This window comes from Myotis daubentonii, chromosome 5 (assembly GCF_963259705.1).
Source record: "Myotis daubentonii chromosome 5, mMyoDau2.1, whole genome shotgun sequence".
Taxonomy (NCBI): Eukaryota; Metazoa; Chordata; class Mammalia; order Chiroptera; family Vespertilionidae; genus Myotis; species Myotis daubentonii.
In genome coordinates this window covers 75698078-75718068 of record NC_081844.1, presented here as the reverse complement: position 1 = coordinate 75718068, position 19991 = coordinate 75698078, and the positions used below count along the sequence as shown (strand labels likewise).

Below are 19991 nucleotides of genomic sequence, written 5' to 3'. Positions count from 1 at the left end.
TACAATACCACTCTAGAACTTATTCCTCCCACATAACCAGTCTCTGTACCTTTCCACCAGCCCCTCCCCATTTACAGCCCCCACCCCCACCCCTGGAACCCGCGGGTCCCACAGACCGTGACATGGCGCAGTGTTCGTCTCGTGGTGACTGGCTGACTTCACCGAGCAGAACGTCCTCCAGGTTCATCCACGTTGTCGAGCGGCGGTGTTTCCTTCTTTCTTCCAAGGCTGAGTCACAGCCTCTGCGTGTGGCCACAGGCTCCTTACCCAGCCGTCTGTGGACAGACACGGAGGTGCTGCCACGTCCCGGCGGTTGTGAATGATGCTGCAGTGAACGTGCAGGTGCAGACATCCAGCCAGCGGTCCGCGAGAAGCGGGCGCCGTGGGTTCTCAGTCCTGCGCGGAAATGAACCTGCCCGCCCTGCGCCAGCTTCCTCCGGGGGTGAGCCCCAGGGGAGACGAGCCCCACTCCTCCCCGCGAGGCTGTGCTATTTTAAACTTGAGTTTGTGTTCACTTACAGCGATGGGTAACTAATGTCGTTTATTGACTGTACGGCCTGAGGAAGTTGTGTATATTTCCTGGGCCTTAGTTCTCTCCTCCTCAGAACAGGTTAACAGCCCCCTCCCTTCTGTTCGTTGTTGCTGAGGATGAAGTGATTGGCGCCCGTGTCGTCCTTGGGCCAGTGCCCAGCCGCCTGACAGCGCCGGGTCCCTGTGCCTGTGTCATCATGGCCTCGTGGTGATGCGCTTTTTCTACTTCCTCACGCTCCCTCCCTCTTTCCCCTCGTCACCTCTGTCGTTTTCTGCCTTAATTCTTCCATATCCTTTCCTTTTCTAGAATTTCATTTCTTTGCCCGTATAGTCTTGGCTGCCAAAACCTCCGTTCTCTAGTGGTCATTTATCTGACAACCTCAACTATTTGAAATATACCCGAGATGCTCCAAAAGCCAAAATGGATTCCACATGGAAAATGCACCGAAGTGACACTCTTGACTGGTTGAGGCGACTCTGAGGTTCTTGTTTGCTGAGTGAAACCGCGCGGGAAGTCAACCTTTAACATGTGAAGTGGGATCTGGGAGGAAGCATCTCGCAGCAGCCACAGTGCGATCGAGACAAGCTGAGCCGGGAGGAACCCGAAGACTCTAAAAGCAGTTCAGGCAGAGACAGGCGGTGCGTCCCGGTCCCCGCAGGCATCACCGGGCCTGGGCGTGTCTTGGACAAGCACATCCTCTGCACTTTCAGTTTCCAAGTGTGTGTATAATGGCAGTGTTGTCACCAAGGAGGCCACCCAGTCCATTCTACTCTAATTAGGAGAGCAGAGGGTATAGTTTATCTTTCCAGCCTTGAAATGCATGTGCATGATAGAGTATTATAAATACATATTTCAAACATATTTATGTATATTATAAAATAAGAGCTCTCTCATCCACAACAACAATACCACAGTTTTAAATTGGCCAAAGGACTTGAATAAACATGTCTCCAAAGAAGACATGCGAATGGCCAATAAGCACAGGAAGAGGCCCCACACCCATCATGAGGGAAATGCCAATCGAAACCACAGCGAGGTGTCACCTCTCACCCACCAAGATGGCTGCTATCAGCAAAGTGCTGGCCAGGGGGCAGAGAAATTGGAATCCTGTAAACTGGTGGGACCTGCCGCGGAAAACCATGTGGAGGTTCCTCAGAAAAGCAGCACCTCTCCCCAGGACCCAGCAGTCCTGCTGCGCAACCCCCAAGAGAACCGAGAGCAGCCGCCCAGACAGGTTTGTGCACAGCGGCCACGAGGTGGGAGCAGCCCGCCGTCCGTCCGCAGATGCCTGGTAAATAAGGTGTCTAACCGAGTGGAGGACTACTCAGCCTTAACCAGGAGGGAAACTCGACATGCTGCAACATGGACGAACCTTGAGAACAGACATGCCAAGTGCAGTAAGCCAGTAGCAGTAAGACAAAGGCTATGCTGTCGCTTATGTGAGGTCTCTAGCAGAGTCCTCTTCACAGACACAGGAACCAATAGTAATTGCGGGGGGTGGGGGGAGGGCAGTTGTTTACTGAGTATTAGCGTTGCAGTTGTGCAAGATGAAAAGGTTGTGGAGATGGGTTGCACAACAGTGTAAATGTACATTTAAAAATGGCTAAGATGGCCGGGCTGGTGTGCTCACTGGGTGAGTGTTGACCCATGAACCAGGAGGTCACGGTCCGATTCCCTGTCAGGGCACTTGCCCGGGTCGTGGGTTCAATCCTCAGTGGGAGACGTGCAGGAGGCAGCCGATCAGTGATTCTCTCTCAACATGAATGTTTCTATCTCTCCCTCTCCCTCCCTCTCTGAAATCAATAAAAACATATTTTAAAAAATAAACAACAGCTACTCAATAAACTGAAGTAGGAAAGCTAAATTAAAAATTTTTAATTAAAAAAATGGATAAGATGATAAGTTTTATGTTTGTGTATTTTTACCAGAATTTTTCTGATGCCAAAAACCACTCCAAGAACGATGAAGAAACGAACTATCTGTGGTGAGCTGCCCCGGCGAGGGAGAGGGGAGCGGGCAGGCAGCACTGGGCGGTCCCAGCCCCGTCCAGAAGCCCAGGTAGGGCCATGGCACACACCCCGTAAACCCAGCCTCCAGGCCTCCTGTCTCCTCCACGAGGTCCCGGGGGCACAGGCGACCACATCGCTAGTCAGCACTGAGGCTGCGCAGCCACAGCTTCCCAGCGTCACTTGGCCTCGGGTTCAACTCCAGCTTGTCCAGCCCTTCGTTTCATTATAATCCTGGGCTTCACCTTGCTAAGGTGAGAACAAGCTTGGAAATAGTTATTTTCCTATCACCACCAAGTCCTATGTGAGCTCATGGTCTCCTTTGAGAGGCAGAGTGATAGGTGAGATGGGCCACTGAGCTCCTTCTAGCCCCAAGGTGCCTGCAGGCACAGGCCCTGGGCCGGGGCTGGAGGCCCGTGGTTGCGACCCTGCGTGGCTCACGTGTGGAGCAGAACACGGCTCCTGGCCTCCCCAAAGCCAGCCGGCCGCGGCCTGACCTCAGGACTGCTGCCAGGCTGTCCCAGGCATTCTGGGTTACTGTTTATTTTCTTTTCAACGTTTTTTATTTCCCAATCAAAACCACATTTTGCATTGGTTCTCATCCTATGCTGCTGGTTTAGAGTAGAGCCCCCTCCCAGGTCTCCAGGCTGGGAATGCAGTGTTGGGTCTTGGCCGTGAGTGGCTTGAGGCTTCAGAGCCGCGAGCGCCCTCCATCCAGGTGATGGCGAGCCAAGGTGGGCAGAGGGCTTAGCATCCTGCTCTCCGCTCTGCCTGTTGTCTTCTCGTGTGCAAAGCTTGTCTCCTTTGAGATCAGCTCTGGCCGGCAGCTGACCAACTGTGCTCTTCACCCCAGATCTGCACCCTGCCCTACAGGCTTTCCGCCTTTCCTCCCCTTATAACAGCTCCCCCACTCCTTTTGTTTTTACTCCTCACCTGAGGATATTTTTTCCATTGATGATTTTTTTTGTTTTGCCAACTTTTTAAAAAATCTTTATTGTTGAGAGTATTACAGATGTACCCCCTTTCTCCCCCTCCACCCAGTTCCTGCCCCATCCCAGACCTTCACCACCTACTGTCTGTGTCCATAGGTAAGGTCCCTGGTTAATATCTTCCTGCCCCCACCACTCCTTCCCTGAGATTGGTCATGTCTGTCCCATGCTTCCATGCCTCTGATTCTGTTTTATTCACCAGTTTATTGTGTTCATTAGATTTCTTGTTCATTTATTTTTATTTTTAGATTCGATTGTTGATATGTATTTGTTGCCATTTTATTGTTCATACTTGTTTTATTTCTTCTTCAATAATACCCTTCAACATTTCATATAATACTGGTTTGGTGGTGATGATCTCCTTTAGCTTTTTCTTGTCTGTGAAGCTCTTTATCTGACCTTCAATTCTGAATGATAGCTTTGCTGGGTAGAGTAATCTTGGTTGTAGATCCTTGCTATTCATCACTTTGAGTATTTCTTGCCACTCCCTTTTGGCCTGCATAGTTTCTGTTGAGAAATCAGCTGGGAGTCATATGGATGTTCCCTTGTAGGTAACTGACTGCTTTTCTCTTAAGATTCTCTCTTTGTCTTTAACCTTGGCATTTTAATTATGTGTCTTGGTGTGGGCCTCTTTGGGTTCCTCTTGCTTGGGACAATCTGTGCTTCCTGGACTTGTAAGTCTATTTTTTTCACCAGGTAGGGGAAGTTTTCTGTCATTATTTCTTCAAATAGGTTTTCTTTCTTTTTTCCCAAAAATATGGAACACTTCACGAATTTGCATGTCATCCTTGCACAGGGGTCATGCTAATCTCTGTATGTTCCAATTTTAGTATATGTGCTGCCCAGGTGAGCACTTCAAATAGGTTTTCAATATCTTGCTCTCTCTTCTCCTTCTGGCACCCATAATGCCAATGTTGGCACACTTGAAGTTGTCCCAGAGGCTCCTTACACTTTTTTCATATTTTTGGATTCTTTTTGCTCTTCTGATTGGGTGTTTTTGCTTCCTCATATTCCACATCATTAATTTGATACTCAGAATCCTCTACTCTACTCAATCCCTGTAAATTGTTCTTTGTCTCAGTCAGTGTGTGCTTACTTTTTGATTGGTCCTTTTTCATGTCTTTGACTTTCTAAGATCCTTGAAAGTCTCATTAAGTCCCTTGGAGGTTTCTAGAGTAACCTTATAACAGTGAATAATGCTGCTGTAAACATGGGTCTATGAGTATGTCTGAGACTCTGCTCTCAGCTCTTTTGGAGATACACCCAGAAGTGGGATTGCTGGGTCATATGGTAGTACTGGTTTTAATTTTTTTTAAAAAATATATTTTATTGATTTTTTACCGAGAGGAAGGGAGAGGGACAGAGAGTTCGAAACATCGATCAGCTGCCTCCTGCACACTTTCCACTGGGTATGTGCCCGCAACTAAGGTACATGCCCTTGACCTTTCAGTCCCCAGGCCGACACTCCATCCACTGAGCCAAACCGGCCAGGGATAGTTTTAATTTTTGTTTTCTTTAAAATTTTTTATTTTATTATTGACAGTATTACAGATGTCCCCCAACTCCCCACCGCCCTTCTTCCCCTCTTCCCAACCCCTGCTCCACCCCAGGCCTTCACCACACTATTGTCTGTGTCTATTGGTCATGCATATATGTATATGAGTTCTTTGGTTAATCTCTTCCCATCCCCCCTCCATTTTTAATTTTTGAGGAACCTCCGTATTGTTACACCATTTTAAAATTCCCACCAATAGTGCAGAGTTCCAATTTCTCTGTGTCCTCACCAACACTTCATTTTTCTGTTTGTCTGGATTTTCTGATAGTAGCCCTCTTAATGGATGTGAGGAGATATTTCATTATGGTTTTGATTTGCATTTCTCTCATGGTTAGTGATGTTGAGCATATTTTCATGTACTTATTGGCCATTTGTATGTCTTCTTTGTTGAAATGTCTATTCCAGTCCTTTGCCCATTTTTTCATTGTTTGGGTTGTGTTTCTTTTGGTTGTTGGGTTGTAGAATTCTTTTCTTTTTTTCTCTCATTTAAAAAAAATGTTATTGATTTCTGAGAGGAAGGGAGGGAGGGATAGAAATATCGATGAGGGAGAAATATCAATCAGCTGCTTCCTGCATGTCCCCTACTGGGAATGGAGCCCACAACCTGGCATGTGCCCTAAATGGGAATTGCCCAGCCACCTCCTGGTGCATGGGATGACCCTCAATCCGCTGAGCCACACTGGCTGGGCTGTAGGAACTCTTTATACTAGATATAACCCCTTACCAGCTATATAATTTACAAATATATTCTCCCGCTCTCCAGGTTGCCTGTATAGGCTGTTGTTCTTTGATGCAGTTTTTCATTCTGATGTAGTCCATTCTCTATTTCTACTTTTTGTTGCTAGTGCTTTTGATGACACGTCTAAAAAGTCATTGCCAAATCCATTGGCATGAAGCTTTTCCCCAGTGTTTTCTTCTAAGAGTTTTATACTCTTAGGTCTTATGTTTACGTCTGGTTCATGTTCATGTTTGTATAGGTTGTGAGATAAAGGTCTCCTATGGTCTGGGTGTTTGTGTCCCCTCCCCAAACTGGTATGTGGAAACCAGCCCTAAGTGATGGCTTTAGTAGGGGGGCCTTTGGGAAGTGCTCAGGCTGTGAGGACAGAGCCCTCATGCGGGGAACTGCTGCTCCAATAAAAGAGCTTCAGGGACGCCGTGCCTCCTCCGTGCAAGGGCACAGCTTATGGGCAGGAAGAGGCTCTTGCCAGGAGCAACCATGCTGGCACCTTGTCCTTGGACTTCCCAGCCTCCAGAACTGAGAAGTAAGTTGCTATTTGTAAGCTACCCAGTCTGTGCTATTGTGTTATAGCAGCCTGCACAGGCTAAGACACGACCTATCTTTATACTTTTCATATGGATGTCTAATGTTCCCAGCGCCGTTTGATGAAAAGACTGGCCTTACCCCATTGGCATCCTTGTTGAACATCATTTCACCGCAGAGTGTATGTCTGGGTTCTCCATTCTGTTCCATTGGTCTCTACTCCTGTCTTTATGCCAGTATCGCACTGTTTTAATTACTGTAGATTTATAGTAAGTTTTGAAATCAAGTATGGTACCTCCAACTTTGTCTTTCAAGATTAATTTGGCTCTTCAGGGTCCCTTGATATGCCTGGGGAAAATGCCATTGGGATTTGGATAGAGATTGAATTAAATCTCTGGTGGATCACCTTGGATGGTCCCGACACCTTCATATTAGTCTTGGAACGTGAATGAATACACGATGTCTTTCCATTTATTTGTCTCTTTAATTTCTTTCACTAATATTTTGTAGTTTTCAGTTGGACCAGTCTTCGGCCTTCTTAAATTTATTCATAAGTATTGTATTTAGATGCAGTTGTAAATGGAATTTTTAAATTTTTTTTCAGATTGTTAGTGGATAGAAACACCTGATTTTTGTGTGTTGATTTGGTACCTTGCAGCTTTGCTGAATTCATTTGTTAGCTCTGTGTGTGGGGGAGTTAAGTCTTTAAGGCTTTCACATTATGAGCTACGTCGTCTGTGAACAGAGATAATTTTACTTTTTTCATTTTGGATGCCTTTTCCTTCTTTTTCTTAACTAACTACTCTGGCTGGGGCTTCCAGTATCTTGTTTTATAATTTCTATCCCTGTTGATACTCTCGTTTTTTGAAAATCTTTTTTGTTGATGTTGTTTAGTCTGTTTTTCATTTAGCTCACTGAGCATATTTGAGACAGTTTTTTTGTTGAGATTTAGGTATTTGAAACAAGTCCCCTCTCCGTCTTTACTGAGTGGCTGGCTTAAAGGCTCATGGCCCTCTCAGCCCTTTCTAGGTGTGCATGGCCCCTGGGACTGCATGTGCGCGTCCACCCAGTTCCCATAAACTCAGCTGCTTCTAAATGCCTTTATTTATACATAAGCGTCTCATTTCTGCTTGTGCTCAGAAGCCTTGCGTCTGTTGTGTGCCTCTGCCTGTGTACTCTCTTACCCGTCATCGACCTGCAACTCGACCATGCGACTGCACCAGCGTGTTCCCAGCATCCCATCCCTGACCGGGCCAGGCAAACCACTCCACCAGCCACCTCAGCCCACCAGCCACCTCAGGGTGGCTTTTTAGGTTTATGCGTGGCTTGGTTCTTGCAGCTTCTTAACTGGTTTCTAGATTTCTGACAGAGCTTTATCGGTCCACATATTGTTGTTTATTGGGTGTTTCTGTGGGGAAAACAAGGGCCTAGTTAGCTGTCTTGCTGATGTCACCAAATATTGTTTAAAATGTTATTTTGGCCCTAGCTGGTTTGGCTCAGTGGATAGAGCGACACTGCCCGAGCGTGCCGCACCAGCAGGTAAAACGCTCCACGCGCATCGTTAGGCCCTGGGGAGCTTGGGGTACAGAACAAGGGGCTGAGGTGAAGGACTCATCCAAACATTTGAAAGGCACAGATGTACAGAGGCTGAATGTGTTTAGATGGATGAAACGAAGAACATTAAGAAAAGGTTGAAGCTCTTAAGATTTTAAAGGAGTACCTCATTTGCTATTCCCTTCAAGGAGCAAAAATAAAACCCTGTGATGCCCTGGCTGGTTTGGCTCAGTGGATAGAATGCCAGCCTGCGGACTGAAGGGTCCCAGGTTCGATTCCAGTCAAGGGCACATGCCTGGGTTGCGGGCTCAATCCCCAGGGGGGTGTGCAGGAGGCAGCCAATCGATGATTCTCTCTCATCATTGATGTTTCTATCTCTCCCTCTCCCTTCCTCTCTGAAATCAATAAAAATATATTTTTTTAAAAAGTCCTATTTCCAAACATTTACGATCATTTTGATTAGGTGTTTGTTAAATTATAAGGTGAAGTTAAAGAGAATGATAAATTATTTCTGTATGAGGATAGTTTTAACTGAAAATATAAGAGTGCTACAAAGGAGCTCTCTAAGTCAGCGGTCACCAACCTTTCGGACCTCATGGACCACTGGTTGGCGATCGCTGTTCTAAGTGAATGCTGGTAAATGATTCCTTGAAAGAAAAATACTACACTGAAAGGAAAATCCAAGCCAGGATTGAAAGAAAACATTTATTGAATCAATACTTTCTTTTTAATATCTACAAGCCAACACTGAACTCACTTTATTCAAGAATGAACACAATGTACAAGAAAAAGTGTGCTTATATTATAAAAATATGTCAATTTTATCTTTTGGGTGCTGAGCAGAAGTCATTTAAACAAAATCAAGGCAAACTTGTTCTCTATAATGAAACTGCTATAATTTAATAACAAAATGAAAGCTAGTATACGCTCAGTATTTCTAAAGGCCCAGGGATAATGCTGCATTGGAAATGGTGAATCCAACCACCAGAGCTAACATTTCCACTCTATGCTTATTGGCACCGTTTCATGCCTAGATCACGAGAAAGCACCTGATTTACAGAATGCAGGTCACTGATAACAGAATCCATGTCGTTAGTTAAACCTTCATTCATTTTCCCTTGCTTAACAGTTATTAGCATGTATTTCAACAAAGTACTAACAGTCTATCCTATTTAATTAGCTTCAATTTCAAAATGAGATACGTTGCTATGGGGACCAAATGACCTCCAAAATTTACCACTCCACCGATGAATGTGGGAACGCTGCTCCCTCCACACTCTCAAATATCTCCAAGCCTTCCTACAAGATGTGTTCAAAGTTCCTAGCTTAGAATTTCCGGTAATTTTCTTCTTGATTCACTGGCACCTTCCTTAGCATGTGCCCTTGCACACAGTGTGGCCACTGTGATGCCCATGGCCTGCACAGTGCAGCCTGTGGCCCACCATGCAGACATGTTCCAGTGCACATGGAGTATTTTGGTCCTTGGAGAAGCAGAAAAAAATAGTAATTGGAAAAGCAAAGCAAATCATGAGTAAGGGAAGAGGGACCATGGCTCCCTGTACTATTGTTCCAGGCGTTCTATGACAACTATAAAAATTGTACTGAAAATTTCTAAAGTCCAGGTAGAAGTAGACTAAATGGCACCAGTGGGGCAATGTCAGGAAAATCCAGTCCGTCTTCTAAAGCAGCACACAGCCATGGCGCTGGCAGGACACAGAGGCTCTGGCATTTTGCAGAACGCAATATCCACCATGAATTAGTGAAACCAGATGAATTCTAGTTTAGAAGTTATTAAACAAACTGCAAAATACGTATTTTTGTTACTAAGCATAAATGTTTTTCCTTGACAGATCCTCTCTGCTGGAGACTGGCACTGTGGAGGCTGGAAGCCGCAGGAGCACAAGGACTGAGTATCTGGCGCCCCCTGTGGTGCAAAAGCTGAATTCCAGAGAGTGGGGAGAAATGCTTTCATGTTTTGCCTCACAAACCTAATATTTATTCAGTTACCTTTTCACAAGGAGTTGGGACTAAGGGGAAGGAAAGAGGATAAAAAAAGACAGAAGAGAAGATGATCACTTTCAACTACCTAATTCCTTAGGGCTAAGTTTTCAATGAACCCCCATTTGCCGCGTGAAATGTTAACCTGACCACATGTAGTTAGAGCTGAGCCAGACACAGGATTTACATTTTAACAAAGACACAAACCACCAACTGGCTAAATGCTATGCCCTCGTGGGGAAGGAGAAGCATTTACAGATTCATCTGAAATACAGTTTGTGGAAGAATAAACATATTTTGCAACCAAAGCAAAGGTTTTCTCACCAATTCCATAAAGTCACCAGCCAGGTTGTTTTCAGTGGCAACTTCCACTGCCCCGGGCATGTGGCGCGTGGATAGGCCACTGGCTCTGGAGTCTGCAGTTAGGAGAGGCCAGGGGTTCAACGCACTCTACTGGACACCATAACATTAGACATGACATTAAAACAAGGACCAACAGAGTGAGTGCAGAGAAACGAGCGGCTGCTGCTCAGAGCCCAGTGGAGGCGTCACCACAGCACTCGATGCACAGCCATCTGCTCACTCCAGGTCCTCACTCCCAAATAAATAGTGAACATTTACAACAGGATGAAGGCCCTACAAATGCAAACTTGCCTTGTACTATAATTCTCTCTAAATAGACCAAAAAGTCATATTTCTAATAAACTACAAGTTACCATTTCTGTGACACGGTGTGACTTGGCACCACAGCTAACCTCTCTCATAGCAGCAGTATCGCCAGCCCAGCGGCTCCTACACGCAGCAACTTCACCAAGCATGCAGATACCATTCTGCTGAAGTTTCAAGTGACTAAAAATGATCATTGTGCTTGTGGGTCTCATACCTTGCAAAATATACATAAATGGTGACAAGTTAACAAATAATAGCAGGTCCTCACTAATAAAATCATAAGGCAGGTGGAAAGAGAAATGTTAAAATGGGAAAAATGCAAAACAGTGCTAGCATTCACAGAAAAGATCATGCCAAGGTCAGATCCATGTTGATAAAAAATAAAATTTAAGCCACAATCTAAGAAACTCTGTCCAGGAGTCGAAGGCATGCGGCCAGCTGAAGGAAATGCAGGATTCGTCCGACAGTAGCTTCTTCGGCGGAACAGTACATCTCACTGGAGGGTCACAACAGGATGGACAAGACACCATCACACTTCCTTTTGTAATTGAAAAGAAAAGCAATCACACACAAAAATTAAAGAATAGAAGAAGGAGAAAACACAGAAATTCACAATGACCTACAAAACCAAAAGGAACATCCAAATTATTTTTACACTTTTGGGATGCACCCTTTTAAAAAGTTGATAATGGCCGAAACCGGTTTGGCTCAGTGGATAGAGCGTCGGCCTGCGGACTGAAAGGTCCCAGGTTCGGTTCCGGTCAAGGGCATGTACCTGGGTTGCGGGCATATTCCCAGTAGGAGATGTGCAGGAGGCAGCTGATCGATGTTTCTCTCTCATCGATGTTTCTAACTCTCTATCTCTCTCCCTTCCTCTCTGTAAAAAATCAATAAAATATATTTTAAAAAAAAAAGTTGATAATGAAAGATTTATCAACAACACAGTTGATACATTTTAAATATAAAATCACTTCACTACACATGGGTTCTAGGCAGTATCAATGCTCAAAACAATAACTTCACTCTTGTTTAAAGGACCACTGAGCTTCATCTTGCCACCAGAATCTTCAAGCCTCCCCAACCAGATGTCTTAATGCACTTAAAGTTCTTCACAAGGAAAAGAGGAACCTAAAATTAATATCCAAACTGCAGCAATGCCTATGACCATCATTCAACACACTGAGGACCAGTAGTTTTATTGCTAGCTTTACCCAGTGGCCAGATAAGTTTCTATTGAACAAGTACAAAACAACGTTTTACATAAATGTTAAAGGCACATTTTAAAATTAAATACCCATTGCATTTGAAGTTATTTTTACATGTTTTTACAAGCTAATATCTTATTAAAGTATGATACTTTGTAAAACACTGTAATATGAAGAGAGAATTCTCGTGATCCGTCTGCAATGTGTTAACATTTAGCCAAGTAAAATATTTTTGCCTTTTATTCACAATTTGTTAAAAAAGAGGGAAAACAAAATACAGCTGACCCTTGAACGTAGGGATGGGGGCACTGCCCCCACTTATCCCCCAGCACCGCTAAAAATCTGTGTATAACTTTGACTTCCCCCAAAACTTAAATACTAATAATAGCCTACTATTATAGCCTACAATTATAATTGACCAGAAGCCTTACCAATAAGTTGGATGACAGTTTGTATATGTATTCTTATATAGTGTATTCTTACAATAAAATTAGCTAGAGAAAATACATTTACAGTATTTATTGAAAAAAAAAATCCATGTACAAGTGGAACTGTGCAGTTCAAACCCATGTTGTTCAAGGGTCAACTGTACGTATCGCTTAACCCCAACATAATGAAGGCTATGTCGCCAGCTGGGGTCGGCCACATCTGAGCCTGGAGTACTCACGGGAAGGGCGGGCTATCCTGCTTTCGTGTCCACGAGCTGCATCTGCACCCCGGCAGACATGCCGCCCCCGTAGCCTCCCTTGGACTGCATCTGGTTCTGAATGGAGCTAACCTACAACAAGACAAACAGGAAACACGTCAGGAACTAAGGAAGCGCAACTAAGTGATTCTTGTCTCAACATTTTGGTTACTTTTTTTTAGAAGGGTACTTTTTTATAGTAAAAAAGCTGTAATCGATTTTTAAAGACATAAAATCTCTATATATAAAAGCCTAAGAGACCCTTACAACTGGACAACTGGCAGCTCTCAACACAAGAGCTGCCTCCTGGTGGTCAGTACACTCTCACAGCCAACCTCCCTCGGTCCCTCCCTCTGACTGGCCGGCCAGATCTAGACTGGGCATGATGGCCTTGATCGCCCTGGACGGTGGCCAGGCCGAGGGACCCCACCGGGCCTCTAGTTTTAGAATAAAAGAATTTTTAAAAACTTAACATTTTTCTGATTATGGATGGGGGCAGATAGTGAGGCTAGTAACTAAAACATCTTTTTGCTACAACTCCCTCTCCCCCTACCTTCTCTACTTCCCTAATACAAAAAATCATTTTTGTAATTCATGAGGCACTTGGTAACATTCCAAAAGGATACAAATCAACCCTGGCCAGTGTGGCTCAGTTGGTTGAGCACAAATCCATGTTTTGGGTTCATTCCCCAGTTGGGGTGCATATGGGAGGCAACCAATTGATGCTTCCCTCTTTCCCTCTCCCTTTCTTTTTAAAATAATAAAAAAAAATTTAAGTATACAAATCAGCCCAGCCAGTGTAGCTTGGTGGTTGAGGGTTAACCTACGACACAAACTAGGAAATCACAGTTCCATTCCCAGTCAGGGCACATGCCCAAGTTGTGGGCTCAATCCCCAGTAGGGGGGTGTGCAGAAGGCAGCCTACCAATGATTCTCTCTCACCACTGATGTTTCTCTATTTCTCTCTCTCTTCCTCTCTGAAATCAATAAAAAAAATACATATTTTAAAAGTATACAAATCAGCTTTCATTTCCTCCATCTTAAATATCTTAATTTACACGCATCTCATATATAAGATTATCTCAATTACTTATACTAGAATCTAAAACAAAAATAAAATAGAAATTGGACCAACCCAAGATAAATTGTAGAAGTCCATGTGGTAAAATTTACATATCTGATGCAGTCTTAATAAAGTCTGATAAACTAAAAGGTTTAAGAATCGAAAGATTTGGACATGAGTCCAGATTTATTTATTCCTATTGTAACTGGTGAACTGTATCTTCTCAGAATATCAGGCTTCTTACCGGTAAAAGTTAACATGATCATCTCTCCTAACTACTTTATTGGGCTACTTTCCGATAGACTGGGATATATAAATACTGGGATATTTTCTTTCTTTGCTGAAAAAAAGGCAGTTATCTGCACATTGTGAAGTACTCTTAGTGTGTCATTATTATTCCAATTTCACATCAATTAGAAGCAGTTTGGAAGCAAAGAATAAGAGAATCCGGCCAGACTGCTAGGAAATGGAGCAACAAGGAGGTGATGACCGAACAGTGAAGAGCCAGCACACCTGCTCAAGTGAGCTTTATATTTTTACATGATCCCATGTACGTTCTTTTTCCTCCGAAAGTGAATTCTTCAATTTCAAACTGAAGGATGTGGACTGGATAAGTTAGGGTGACTGTGGACATACAGTGTTTTAACACAACAGAGCTACAGTATAAAAAGGGTCACAGAACCCTTTTCTAGCAAGAAGTTAGTATGAAAGGCAGTCTTGGAAGAAGAGCGTGTTTAGGGGAAAAAATAAACTACAAGTCACTGACCATCCAATAATCAGGTGTGGCTGCTCCACGTACACCAAGCCCAGGTCCCAATTCCAGCAGCTCAGGTTTGGGGATGGACAAATGTGAGAAAACATTTCCTTGGATAACAGCATGTCTGTAGTTTTGCCTTATTTGCACTATTATTGCACAGGAGACTGAATTTTCTCAGGGACTCAGGCTTCTACAAGTTAGAACTATTGCTGACAATTCAGGAAATGGTTTCACAATACCCAACGGCAGTGAGAACGGAGCCGGGGTAGGGGAGTGCTGGGTTGCAGTGGAGGCGGCCTATGGCTTTAGAGACGGCAGCAAGCTAGTATAAGCAATGGCTACAAAAGGCTTATTTAGTTCTAAAGAGCTAAAATACTTCATAAAAATTCCACCTCAGTAAGCAGAGAAGGCTGCCCGGGGACTGCAGGGCAGAACCTCCCTGAGGGCCCGCCGACCCTGCGCCTCAACTGCAGAGGCGGACGGGAAGCTCGCACACAGTCCCCAGCTCTGCCTGCGACGGCGAGCGAAAGGGCGGTAGGGACAGGCTTTTCTAGGGACAGGCTCTTCGTGGAGACAAATGCAGATGGGAATCCTAAAGGAAAACCTGAACTGTGCATAAACATGACTTTAAAAGTAAACACCCCTAACTAAACATTTAATTTGTCTTATATAGAGTTAAAAACCTGAAGTGGGGAAGACATTTGTTGATAAGAAATTAAAATTCATCACATGTAATACGTTTCAAACCAGGCGCTCTATTAACAAGTCATAGGTTCCCATTTAGTATCTTCACACACGATGACCTGAAACAAAGCCGCTGAGGACCCGTGGGCAGCAGCTGACACTTCCACTGCCCAAGCAGCCGATGAGAGCACTTTTCCTACCCACCTGCAACGGACAAGCTGTTTCCTTTCACAGAAGATACAAATCACCCCTTTGCTTACCTAGTAACTGAACCGCCAGGCTTGTTTGCTGTATCCAGGATACTCCTCTACCTATTTTAAAACTCTGTTCTCTTGTTAAGCTTTTTGTTAACGCTGTCCAGTGAATGAGTATATACAATGGATCATAATTCTGTTCATAAAAGCCGACTGACTTTCCGGGTCTAAACACTTAAAGATCATGTAGACATGTTTACTGTAGACACCGGGGAAAGAGGCCCTCGATAGTGGCTTGTCTCAGAGCAAAAGTGAGGCAGACCCTGATTTAAAAACTCCCTCATTTGGTGGTGCATCTATTATCCTGGACTGTTTTTCTCGCAGATAAAATTAAGGAATAAGAGAGTTCAGCTGATTAAATCGAAAGTCTATTCTGAAATTCACTGAAATCTCTAGAAAAGATAGCCAAAAGATCTTTTATTTTTACTTCTGATTCTTCCTCGCTTGTTGCCAAATCCTTTAAAGTATGTATTCAGTTATGAAGAGTTTAGTACTGGAAACAGAATGAAGTACTTGGCAAATTAGGTGAGGTTGATTTTTTATTGGTCACTTTATTGTCTTCTCTGCTGACATTATGTATTCATATTCGATGTCTACAAAGGCATCTAGTGTAACATTAAAAACAGACACCTGTGTCTCAAGGCCTCATCTGCACATTCCACCAATGTACTTACTGAATTCATTCCACTGAACAGGTCTCCTGATCCTACATGAGCAGTGTGTACAAAGTTTGTTGGTTCTCCAATCATACTTCGGTCAATCCGACGACGCCTTTTCTAAAATATGAGAACAAAGAAAATGATCTTATTACCAAAAAACTTATTCTGATGGATATACATACTATTGATGAATGACTCTGTTTAATAATATAATAAATTTGCCCAGGAGCCCTGGCTGGTGTGGCTCAGTTGGTTGGAGCATCACCTTATACTGGAAAGGTCGTGGGTTCAATTCCTGGTCGAGGTACGTAAGGGAAGCAACTGATCAATGTTTCTCACATCAATGTTTCTCTCTTTCCCTCCCTCCCTGTCCCTTCCTCTCTCTCTAAAATCAATTTAAAAAATGTCCTCGGGTAAGGATTAAAAAAAAAAATTGCCTAGGACACAAAAATACCTGAATCTTGGAATACCCCAACTACTTCAAATGACTGGTAAAGCAAAAAAAAAAATAGGTTATTATTTAGAACTTTAAAAAGATGATTTGGTCTAGCTCGGCCATCGCCACATTAATAAACATTTAAGTTTTATTCTATTTTTTAAAAAGTGAGACACCTATAAAATTATCACTAACCACTGTTAGCAAATACATTGCGATTTGAGTACAACATTCTGTATTGTACTCATTCTGAGTACAACTTTTCAGTGATGTTGAAACAGTCCAAGTTTTCCAGCTCGATTCATCTCTTTCAACAGTATCCTCCTGAAATTGCAGTTTGCCTCAAAACTAAGGCAAGTTATGCATGAACTTGTTGGGTTGGGCTGCCTTTGAACGTATTTTATGTCTGTATCCCCTAAAATGCTGGTAGGATCTGACAGACCCAGGTGACAGCTTCTCAGGATTCGCACGTGAGTTTCACAAAACCACAAAAGCAGAAAGTTCACGCATTAATTTTAGAAGCCAGTATGCACCGTTTACTGTCCTCTCACTTTTGTTGCTGCAGATCAGATTCCCAAGATGGCGTCTGCTGACTGCACTTTTCCCAAAGCCTTTCTGATGTGCACGGGCCACCTGGCTCAGCCCGAGGCCCTTCTCAAAGAACAAGACCTACTCCAGGCCACTGGGTTCTGACCATCCCGTGCTCTGTGAACACACACAGCAGCATTTCCTCCGGAAGGGTGTCTGGAGCTTAGCCCACATCTCCATGTTCAGGGGTTTTTCTAAACGTTGAGTCACTGCAGGAAGATGCTAGGAGAGAAGTCACCCTGTTGCGCTCGGGCCACCACCCATCTCACCCTGAAATGTTTCTTGAAAGAATTAATGAGTGGATATGATTGTGAACTGACACGCTTGTGAAAGAGCAGTATTAAAATAACATTCTCTATTGGGTCACAGGCAAAGTCTCTCCAAATTCAAGAAGATTGAAATCATATCAGGCATCTTCTCAGACCACAATGGCATAATGTTAGAAATAAACTACAATAAAAACAATAAAAAAATGCAAACACTTGAAAGCTGAATAGCATGCTATTAAACAATGATTGGGTGACCGAAGAGATCAAAGAAGAAATTAAAATAACATTCTCAATACTGAGGATGTGCAAAAGCAGATGACTAAACACTGATTCACGAGACTACTCTCACACTGAAAGGCAAAGGACAGAAGACTTCAACTTGCACCATAATGATTACGGTAGGAAATTAATTTATAAACCTGAAGTCGTATTTTTAATCTTGACCTTTACTGAGTTGAGAGAGACGTTCCTTAGTGCTGGAAGGCTGTTCATGCCCTCTAATCACACCCTGACTTTAAGGTATAAAGTGGGAGCTTCCAGTCCTTCCTTCCCAAAGGCTAGGGCAGGGGTGGGTAAACTTTTTGACTCGAGGGCCACAATGGGTTCTTAAACTGGACCGGAGGGCCGGAACAAAAGCATGGATGGAGTGTTTGTGTGAACTAATATAAATTCAAAGTAAACATCATTACATAAAAGGGTACGGTCTTTTTTTTTTTTTTTTTTAGTTTTATTCATTTCAAGCGGGCCGTAGTTTGCCCACGGCTGGGCTAGAGGATCAAATTGGTTTTAAAAGGCTCAGTTGGCTGAGTGTCATCCCATATACCAGGAGGTGCCTCGTTTGATTCCTGGTCAGGGCACATGCCCAGGTTTGGGCTCGATCCCTTACAGGAGGCAGCCAACTGATGCTCTCTCGTCAATGTGTCTATCTCTCACGCTTCCTTCCTCTCTCGGGAATCAGTAAAAACATATTTCTTTTATAAAAGGCTGCTCCATGACAGTTACAGGTGGGCAGCAGGTTGGAGGGGCCAAAAGACGTTATAATGTTGGTGAAAAAGATTAGATTCAACTAATAGCAGAGATGAAAGAGGTGGATAGAGCCAAGAGGTGTTCAGTGGATAAAATCAACAGCACTTGGCTATTGCTGGACCTGGGACCGGAAGGAAGGGTAGGGCAGGAGCCGCAATCTCAGATCTGAAGAGCACGTGCAGCCGGTTAGGTCATCCTGGGAGAGGACCAGGCTCTAAGAAGATGAAAGGCTCAGTCCCAGACACACTGAATTTCAGGGGCCAGTGAGGCACCCGGAGGGCCAGTGGATACATGGAAACAATTCTGCAAAAGGCTAACGTGGAGGGGAGGATCCGAGAGTCACAGCGTGATAAAGCGGCCAGTGAGTGACTGCCTAGGCTGCGCACAGAGGCGCCCATGCAAGGCTGCGCAGAGGAAAATAAGCCATCACAGAAGCCAAAAGAATCGTCCTGAAGCGAGGAGGAAAATCAGATGCATCTTCTGGAAAGTGCCACGGGGGAGGAGGAGAAAGCAACCTCAGCGCGTGCGGTGTCGGTGGAGTAAGAGGAACGGAGACAGCACAGGGGGCCAGGGAATGTCTGGGAGGTGGGGAGATGCAGAGATCAAACACAGACATCGGAGAGAATTCTGACGGACGGACGGACAGTGAGAGCTGAAGGGAGAAGAGGAAATGAGGTCAGATTGAACGTTTTCCTTGAAGATGAGAAATACTTGATTATGCTTAATTTCTGACGAGGTTGATCCAGCAAAAGAGAAGAGATTGAAGGTAAAGAAAACGAAAGGGTGAGCAGCATTGTAAGGTGACAGAGAAGGCTGAAAGGATGGGACCCGGACAGGCCGAGGTGTTCCCTAGAACATTCCCAATGAATCAAAAGTCTAGGTATTTTACATAAAGCATTTTAAAATACAAATACTATTTTCCAGGCACATGAGACACTTAGAGAATGGCACACTTTTCTCGGTGTGGTGTGTTAAGAAGACAAGAGACAAGATTTAAATCATGGGCAAAGGAGGGGAATTCCAGAGTCGGCCTCCGCAGAGAAAAACAGGAAGTGGCGCGCTCCGCTGTCATCTGTGCTGACTGCTGGCAGGAGCAGCACCCCCGACTTTCCTGGAAACACACTTTATTCTTTATAGGGAACTTTATTAAGAATGTCAACTGTCTAATTCTTGCCATCCTTAAAATGTTAACTCTTATTCTGCATAAGGTCAAGAACTAGAGCGACACAAAAATGAATAGTTGTGTTAGGGTGGAGGGGGTTAGGGAAATGTCCCTTCCTGTGACATTTCTACATAAGTACTTGCCATCACAGTGAAATCATTACTAAAGATAATGAATTAATAATTTGGAATAGATGCAAGGAGAGGGATTAAAAAGATAAGTGCCCCTATGTGAACAGACCAACTACAGAAGCACACTTCTGGGACAATGGAAATTAAAAAACTGACTGGATATTAGATGACAATAAGGAACTATTTTTTTGAAATATATTTTTATTGATTTCAGAGAGGAAGGAAAAGGGAGATAGAAACATCAATGATGAGAATCACTGATTGGTTGCCTCTTGCATGTCCCCCCACCGAGGATCAAGCCCACAACCCAGGCATGTGCCCTTGACCAAAACTGAACCTGGGACCCTTCAGTCTGCAGGCTGACGCTCTATCCACTGAGCCATACCAGTCCTTTAATATAAGGACTATATTAAATTTACTTTGGGGTATGGTAATAATACCATAGTTATCTTCAGCAATAAAAATAAATGCCTACTGATATATATACTACAGCATGAATGAATCTCAA

General features: G+C 43.9%; 1 protein-coding gene and 1 non-coding gene across 5 annotated transcripts in view; both read right to left on the bottom strand.

Annotated features, from left to right (window-relative positions):
- Positions 1-4278: 4278 nt before the first annotated feature.
- LOC132236230 (U6 spliceosomal RNA) lies at positions 4279-4381 on the bottom strand. Its single transcript, XR_009453195.1, has one exon. It is a non-coding gene; the product is annotated as a U6 spliceosomal RNA (small nuclear RNA).
- A 4202-nt stretch (positions 4382-8583) lies between these two features.
- CDC42SE2 (CDC42 small effector 2) overlaps positions 8584-19991 on the bottom strand; it is a 90033-nt gene continuing 78625 nt past the window's right edge. For all 4 annotated transcript variants that reach the window (XM_059698283.1, XM_059698281.1, XM_059698282.1 and 1 more), the window contains 3 exons: positions 15887-15988; positions 12437-12547; positions 8584-11102 (listed from right to left, as the gene is read on the bottom strand). In XM_059698283.1, coding sequence (XP_059554266.1) covers positions 12449-12547; positions 15887-15988 — 201 coding nt within the window. In that variant the 3' untranslated portion in view covers positions 8584-11102; positions 12437-12448. The remainder of the gene's footprint in view (positions 11103-12436; positions 12548-15886; positions 15989-19991) is intronic.